Source organism: Cryptomeria japonica, chromosome 1 (assembly GCF_030272615.1).
Source record: "Cryptomeria japonica chromosome 1, Sugi_1.0, whole genome shotgun sequence".
In the NCBI taxonomy this organism is placed as follows: Eukaryota; Viridiplantae; Streptophyta; class Pinopsida; order Cupressales; family Cupressaceae; genus Cryptomeria; species Cryptomeria japonica.
Window position 1 is genome coordinate 259,704,091 of NC_081405.1, and position 8,815 is coordinate 259,712,905.

An 8,815-nucleotide genomic window follows, 5' to 3' on the forward strand; every position below is an offset into this window, starting at 1 on the left:
ATTACAATCACTTCACAAGGCAAAAACAAGACCTTTCCAATGCCCGGGATCAAATATCAAAATTTTCAAAATTTGGTCAAAATCACTCAATTGGACAAAATTCGCAATTTCATCATTCACACTTAGACAACTTTAGACTCTTCATTCAAAATTCCAATTGAAAATAGACCAACTCACTTAGCCTCTGGCGAATTCACTTTATTCAAAATTGCATCCTACGAAAGGAAGCTCGAAAAACTCTCAAGATTGACTGGACTTTGGCCTGAAAACGACAAAACAGAAACCCTAAGGCTTGACCCTAAATCCAGACAACTGACAAACTACCAAAACCCTAAAAAGCAGAGAAAAAGAACAGGCAAAATGAGCAAAAAAAAGGGGGCCCCCATTTGCATGGGGCGATGTGTGAAATGGTCACAACAGGTAGCAAAGGAAATTACATAATCCTTGTGTCGTTCATTTAAGGTAGCAAAGGAAATGTTATCTCGCTGACTTGGATGGCCATAAGAAGCGACAAGGCTTAAATCATGCCTTGGAAGCATCAAAGGAAATCTTTAATCCTTAGTCTGTGTTTTGAATGGTCAAAGGAAGTGATCTGGCTTCTATGATGTGGCATTGTAAATACCTTAAACATTTTCGCTCTTTTGGGAGTCATAGGAAATTGCAAGGCATGTGAAGTGGCATTGTTAATGCCTTTAAAAACTTTCGTTCTCTTCCTTAAAGTTTGTGTGGCCCAATCAATGTGGCACGGTAATGGAAGGGGAGTTGAAGGAAATTAGGTGGAAGGGTGCGGTGAAGAAGAGGGAGTGGTGAGGAGAAGCCATGGGGGTAAGGTAAATGGGAGATACTATGGGGTAGGATGAGTGACATGGTAGGTAGGGGGTAAGATGAGGTGCCAGGGATTGGGGAGTTATAAGGGATAAAGGGATGTCGTGGCAAGGAGGGGATTAAGGGGGGTAGGCTAGGATAGGATCGGGGTTATGAAGGGTGGTAAAGAAGGTGGTTAGTGTAAGGGTATGAGGGGAAGTAAAGGGGTAAAAGATGTGAGATGTGGGTGAGAGAATGGGAGGTTAGGAAGGTATAAGAGGTGGAAGAAAGGTAGGAAGTGGGGGTGATGGAAGGAAGGGTAGTAGATGAAATGAAGGGTGTAGAGAAGACAAGTTAGGAAATGGGAAGGTGAATGCCATGGTTAGGAGGTGATAAAGAAAAGGCGATGAAGGATGATGGAGGGATAAGGGATGAAAGATAGATGCTGGAAGGAGGATGGGTAGAAGGAAATGAGGGTGAATGTGAGGAGGTGAGAAGAAGTGGAAATGAAAGGGAAGAAAGGTAGTGAAAAGAGATGGAAATGGAAGGTGTGGGGGGGAAAGGGGTTGGAGCATTCACTGACAGTGCTGAGAGAGGCAGGTCGGAGGTTTAGGAAGGCAAAGGAAGTGGCAGTGGAAAGAAGTGGAAGGAAATGGAAGTAGAAAGAAGTGCTTTTGCTTGGGTACCAGAAGTCTTGTTGATTCCATGGTTGAGCAAAGAAAGCAGTGGCAATGCCTCGGCTGGGCAAAGGAAATGCTGTCAATGCCTTAAGTCGCTGATCTAGGCAATCAAAGCAAATGCTTAAGTTGCACATTTGGGGGGTCAAAGGAAGTGATTTTAAAATGGCAACTTTCGCTGTCTTGATCCTTTTGTTCCAAGCCACTTGATGGTAATTTGAACTCTAGCCCCATTTCCTTAAAATTTTGACTCTCCAAAACAAATCTGCCTCAGTCAAATTTCAGCACTTCATTTCTGATTTTGCAAGCGAAAGATGTAAATCATTCATTTCGTAAGCCTTGAAAATGAACAGACCTCACTTCATCCTAAAGAGAGACTTGACTTGATTACTATTGACCAACTACACCTCTTCCAAGTGAAAGGCTAATAGCAAAAGACTCTACAACTAACCTAGAAAGCAGAAAAAGTGGGGGTCTCCATTTGCAATGGGGCAATGTGTGAAAACGTCACAACAGGTCCCTCGTATCAAACCTCTCTTAGAGATTTGTTTAAACTTAGCGTATATCACAATAAGTTGATGCCCATGTGTGATCAATCCATGATGCCACCACTCATGAGCATCTCTATTGAACTACTGCATATGTTTTCTTTCTCCCTTTGGCCCACTTCTTGACCTAGCATTACTGTATTGTGCAAATGGGACCAAATTTCTGGCATCTGGATCAAGTCTCATGTACCTATCTATACAGATATTAAAGTCATTTGCAGCTTGATTTTGGCTCCTTGTCTTGTGCTGGCTGTACTTTAGGCAAAAATGTAGACTGGAAAGGTCTGGGTGTCAATCCAATTGGAGTTCTACTGTTATTTGTGTGATTTCCAGCTCCATTCTGATTTGAATTACTCCCTTCTTCTAGCATTACTGTATTGTGCAAATGAAATCTAATTTCTGGCATCTGGATCAAGTCTCATGTACCTATCTATACAGATATTAAAGTCATTTGCAGCTTGATTTGGCTCCTCATCTTGTGCTGGCTCTACTTTAGGCAAAAATATAGATGGAAAGGTCTGGGTGTCGATCCAATTGGAGTTCTACTGTTATTTGTGTGATTTCCAGCTCCATTCTGATTTGAATTACTCCCTACTGCATTGTTTTGTGCAGATCTGGTGTGGTTATTAGTGTTAATCATGTTTTCCATCATTTGGATGAGCATTTGTGTCATTTGCTCTTGTCTTTGTGCCATTTGTTCTTATCTATACATGAAAGCTTTCCATTCATCCTCCTAATCTGCCATCTTCTTCTTACCTTTGCCTCCAATTCCACTGCTAACCTCTTGCGTGGCTGCCTTTGATCTTTTTTTCTCTCTCTCTATGTCCCTTCAATCTCTTTGACTCAACTGCATAAAACAAATTAACCCTGCAAGCTAGCAGGACTGCCTGCCCTGATACCAATGTAATGTTTCTATGTTTTAAAAAAAAATCTGGTTTAGCTGATCCAAGTTAAATCTTTATACTGTAAACAATTAGCTCAATAATAATAGCACTTCACTTTGCCTGGTAAAGTGAAGTGCCATTTGTTCTTATCTATGGAGTCTTGAAAGTTGATTGACTGGTAATAATTGAACAGTGATTTTTAGGTTGACTGTTGAATATAATGATATTGTACCAGAACTGTTGATTAATTAATTGGAGATTATGTTTTCACTGCATCGGTATTGTCTTTGGTGATTGCTGTGCTTACATTGCCGTGGGATTGGTTGGTATCAGACTATGGATATGGGAAATCATTCCTGATATATTCTGGCAAGTGTTCGAATGTCAAAGATACTTGCTGGCTGATGATTAATATAATATTCGAACAAGGGCATTTGACGGCTTCCTCATGAAAGGTGGTGGCTTAAGTTTACCATTGCATAGTATCGGGATGGGTGGTAAAATGCCCTACCTAGGTTTACACAATTCACATTTTCCCTTTGCGATACTATATGGGAAGTTTTGTAAGCCCATTGGGCAAATTTTACTTCAATTTCTGTGGATTAGTGGTGTGAGGAGCATTTCTCATTCTTCTTGGAGGCTTCTGCCCATTAGAGGGTTTCTCCAGAGTATCCTAGAGCTGCATGTTTGTGTTGTGATGGAAAGTTGTTTATTTCTGTATTTAAGATATTCTCTGTTGAATCCGTTATGGCATGTGTCATGGGAATTGACATCTATTGTAGGTGGTTTAAGTGCATATAGAGGTAGTTTGAGATCATCTCAATTTAATTCATTTGCTGATGTGTTGGACTGTGGCATGGCTACCCTAGTTTATGGATTTCCCTCCCCATTCGGAAGGTGTGATTTGAAAAAAAATGGTTTCAAAACCTATTGGACCATTGGGATCATGGTGTTTCATGTTTGTTGGAGTGTTGTCAAGGAGCTAGGATACAGTGTTTGCCATTCTTGGTGAGTCGTTTCACAAAATAAAGTTGTAATTATGTCTGAAGAATCAGGGATGGTATGGGACATTTCTAGGAGTCTTTGGTATAGCTTGCAGACTTTAAAAGTTTGTACAAGCAACAAATACGTTGGTTTGTATAGGCAGCAAATTTGCATGCAACAATGGCAATCTCATCAGATATTGTGGTTATTGTGCCAAATACAATGACAAATGGGAAGATACTGTGGTGAACACATGTTTCACTAAATCTTAGACATAATGTGGAATGCAAAAGGGTTTTGTTGTTAGAATTTCCAATTTGTGATTTAATCTTTCCATTTTTTGTTCATGGGAGGATGGAGGAATGTCATATATTGCTTTCCCATGACTTTGTGGTGCTGACTCTTATTTGTATGGCAGTCTTAGTCCATCTCAAGACTGTTGCAAGTGTTGTGAGTCTGTTCGTTGTGGGAGTGTAGATGTAGATGTTGGAGGAACTTCAGAATTTTTGTAGGAGCTCATTGTAGTCATTGTGGCATTGTAAACATCTGTATTCAACCTTTACATAGTGGAACATGTTGTGATTTGCTCTCTAGAGCTGGAATTTTTTTATCTGAGGTTTGGTTTTTTCCAGAGCAACTTATATATTCATGTGTTGTCCATGTTTCTCATCTGTTCTTTCATGTTGACGAGGTGTTTTATATTGTTTCCTCTGATGATATGACAACCATTTGAGGTGGTGTGTAGTGTGCATTTAGGGTTTGTTGAAGTCATATCTTTATATCTGCCTTTAATGGCAATGCGAGAAATATTCTTCCTGTTTATAGATCGCTTGTTCTTCTTGTATTCTTTGGCTCATTCTTATGCAAATGTTTCTTGATAACGATTCTGGATATAGTAAATGACACCAAATTCTATTGTTATATTACGGTGGCCTATGGAAATTTGGAAATATAAGATCATCATGTTGATTATTGTCTGACTATTTTCCTTTTTTAAAAAAAAATCTTTAAAGAATGCTCCACTTTGCAGTGTTGGTAGTGTTGTTTGCAGGTACATTTCATTGTTGCTTAGCTGGATTTTATAATATTATGTTTTCTGCTTACATTTATGATGATATTGCTGTTAGCATGAACTTAACTTTTTAATATTTATAGCTCTTTTTAGGCATGTCTTGAATTTATTAATGTCAATTCTATATTACACAGAGCCATACAGTCACCAGTTTGTGATTGGTGGTGTGCGTCCTTTTTTGGCAGGCACATATGATGTGGTTGCGGAGACAGGAATCCTTCCAGGAGAAGTTTGGTACCACCAAGAAAAAAACTCAAGAGGTTAGCAATAAAGAAGATAAACAATCCAAGGACAATCTAGAAGAATTTCATGATGATCAAATGATATCTGAATACCAAGGAAAAGATGAGGAACGTCTTGAATGAAGTAGTCTGACATCAAGGCTATTTTTAAAATCTGATGTACTACTCAGTTAGCTGAGATGGTATATTCTTAAGATTCACTAATATGTGTTTCCATGTAAAAAATGGGCTAGCATACAAGAAGTTGAAGCAAGTTGCAGAACTTATCAACTTTTGATAAGTTTGATGTGTATATTGGCTTTTTCATGTGCTTCCATGTTATTTGATTTGAAATGAAGTTTCCAGCAGTTAAAATTTCTTTGGCTAAGGTAGCTTCCAACACAGAATAGTTATCATTTTTTCCTTGCGCTTGATATGATGCTTGATGTTAAATGGATTAGTTGTACAACATCTGTTTTCGGTTATTTGATTACCATGGATTTTTGCTCTTTCTTTTCAGATGTGATCCTTAATAATCATCTTTGGGCAAGGACCAAGATCAATGAGAAATGAAGTGTATGAAAGTCAAATCCAACTGATACAGTAGTTGAAAATGTGCTTGATTACTAGATTACAAACCTAGTTACGATGAGCGAATTGCAGTATGAGGTTCAAAATACAAAAGTTCTCTTAAAGGATAGCTATTTGAAGATTGATCCTGATTGTGTCAAGAGAAAAAAAAAAAGTTTTGCCTTCGTTTAAACTTTCTATCAAGCAAGCTTCCAAGAGAGAGGAAGTGGTTTACTTAGTTCAACCTATGACACCCACATACATGACCTATGACACCCACATACATGCAGCGTGTTTGTTTAGATTGGTTCTGTTTGTCTGTAGTTTCTTAATTCACAATAAGTATTTGAAAAACTTATCAAATAGATTCTTGAAATCCTATTATTCAAATATATAATTGGGCCACTCATCATGATTTTTTTAGGGGTTCTGGCACTGAATAATGCATAAGCCAACTGTTAAATAAATTATAATGATATGTTTGTTGCTTTTGTTTTCTCATTTATAGTTGACTTTATTTGCAGCCTAAGGTTATGGATGGCTACTTTTATCACTTCTATCATAGGCATTACAGTAATATGATTATTAACAGAGAAAAACTCAGCAAATGTTTCAAGTTAGCAATGCTCTCTATAACTCCTTACTTTTTATGTTGAAAGTAGATCGACTATAATCTAGTTCACTAAAATATGTTATGAGAATTTCAAAGTAACAATTTTCTTTGTTAAAGAGTGCAAAAAAAACATGAAAGCACCTACTTGATGCTAGCAAACTTTAGGGAGAACTACATTCAAGCTGTACTGCAGTGGGGATGACATCAGCTTGTGTCCGTGTATCCCTTACCCTCTTTTGGGTGGAATTGTCTATGGAGCAAACTAAATAGCTCTGACAAGACATTTTTAATCTATTTATTAAATAGATAAAAAATGTCTCGTCAGAGCTATTTAGTTTGTTGCATAGACATTACCCTTTTGGGCTGGAGTTGCATTTGTCAGAGCTATTTAGTTTGTTGCATAGACATTGCCCTTTTGGGCTGGAGTTGCATTTTTCTTTTAATATCCGGTCCTTACAATAGAATGCCATGGAAAAACAATAATGCAAATCCAATTTTTAACTTCCCATAACAGATTATTTAAACAATACTATTGGTCCTAGCGTTCACTTAGATCTTAGAATAACACAAACTAAAATTATTGTATATGCATCAGCAATATCATTATATTTCAAATAGCAAAATGACATAAATAACTCATGATCTTTGTATATAATGAACAACAAATAACAAGAGTGAATCCCATTCACTTTTTTACAACAATAATCCTTTGTTCCACCAAGTTTTCAGGATGCGGGGATGGGACAAACACATTCGGGGATGGGATCTTTTGAGGTCATTTTTGGGGATGACAAAGGTGATGACTATATAAAATTATATATACATTATAGAATCATTCATCATATTGACATATACAATATAGAATCCTTAAAGTTCAACAATCTTCAATAAAACTCAACAATCTTCATGTTATCAAACATTGGATGCATTCTTGTGAATAGTTAGTCTGTATACCTTCATTGAAACCCCAATAAATTGCTCAAAGCATACATTATTTGAAGTGTTAGACTTGAGAAAATGTCCTCGAGTTGTCCCCATCCTTGAGACATCCCCAGTATGGGGGCACAAGAAGAAAACCACGGGGGTGTGTCCTTGTGTATCATAGCAATAATTACCATATTACATTCAATAATTTTGCTATATGGTTAACTACAACAATTTCATACTAACTACTTTGGCAAATTGGATAAAGATATGCAGTTGAAGTTTGTGTCCAATGAAACTTAAATACGAACTTTGTATGAGATTGTCCTTCAAAATTAGTAGGGTTTTTGTCTTAAGACTCTCACACTCAAACACTAATGCCTAAAACTGATTTTGAAAGGAATTTGATTAAGTGTAGATCATAATCATGGATGAAAACAATTGCTCTTTTATATCTTCCACATAGAAAAAGTTAGCCACCAAATACACCTGCTATCTTAATTTGAATAGTGATCATGGGCAAGAAAGATTTCACGTTGAAAGAAATGGTACCAAAAGCAAATTACTGGGAATGATATGATGTGTTGGGGAGTTAGGAGAGGAATTGAAAAATTCAAAGAAAAATCAAGGATTATAGGTTCAATAAAGGACGTGACAAGATGGAGATGTTTGACAAATACAATGTCAATATTGGTGATAGATAGAAGGCATGCAAATATGGAGAAATTTTAAATGCCTACAAGTAGAAGGGAAGAGTGGACTTGGAAGAAAATGCATACTTAGGAAAACAAAAGTAGACATAAATATAGAAGACAAAAGGATATGCATAACATGTACAAAGTTCTTGTGTCGTAAAGGTGTTGCTATTTGGTGGAAAGACGCTAATGTTGATCATTTGACTATTGATTCTTTTGATTCTGATGACTCTTCACATGATGACTGTAATACCCTAAAAATGGTCATCCAAACCATGGACACCTAATTTCGACTACATCACCAAGGTCCTAACTGAAGGCAATTAAATGAATTTTGGAGCACCTAATTAATTAATTCCTAAATCATCAATCACATTGCAAATTAATCTTTTCAATTAATCATCAAAATCTCTTTAAACAGTTATCCTATTTATTTAATTAAATATCCTAGCATATTTAATTAATAAATTAATTTGCCATTTAAATCACAAAAGAAAGGAATTATTTTGAAAAATGAATTAGTTTGAGATAATTTGAAAAATAAATTTCAAAAAAGGAGCAAAATTAAATAAAAGGGAATAAATCAAAGAAAGCTTGCTTTAAGACAGGAAAATGGAATAAATCAGTTTTTCTAATTTTGTCTCAATTTTAGCTCAACCTTATCTCCCTCAAATCTGAAGAAAGTAGCCAATCATATCAATTCACCTGGATTGTGCTTCCTCTTGGAGAATCTCAACCGCTCATCATCAATCAATCTCGATCGTTGGTCTCTCTCTGGATTTTCTATAAATTCAGGCTCTCATCTCTCAATCAAAAAGAGACT

The 8,815-nt window shown here is 36.6% G+C and overlaps 1 protein-coding gene across 1 annotated transcript in view; it reads left to right on the forward strand.

Annotated features, from left to right (window-relative positions):
- LOC131073779 (uncharacterized) overlaps positions 1-5,567 on the forward strand; it is a 66,933-nt gene extending 61,366 nt beyond the window's left edge. Inside the window, exon 2 of the mRNA XM_058010277.2 lies at positions 5,155-5,567. Within this exon, the coding sequence (XP_057866260.1) occupies positions 5,155-5,334 (180 nt within the window). The 3' untranslated portion in view covers positions 5,335-5,567. The remainder of the gene's footprint in view (positions 1-5,154) is intronic.
- The last annotated feature ends 3,248 nt before the right edge of the window (positions 5,568-8,815 follow it).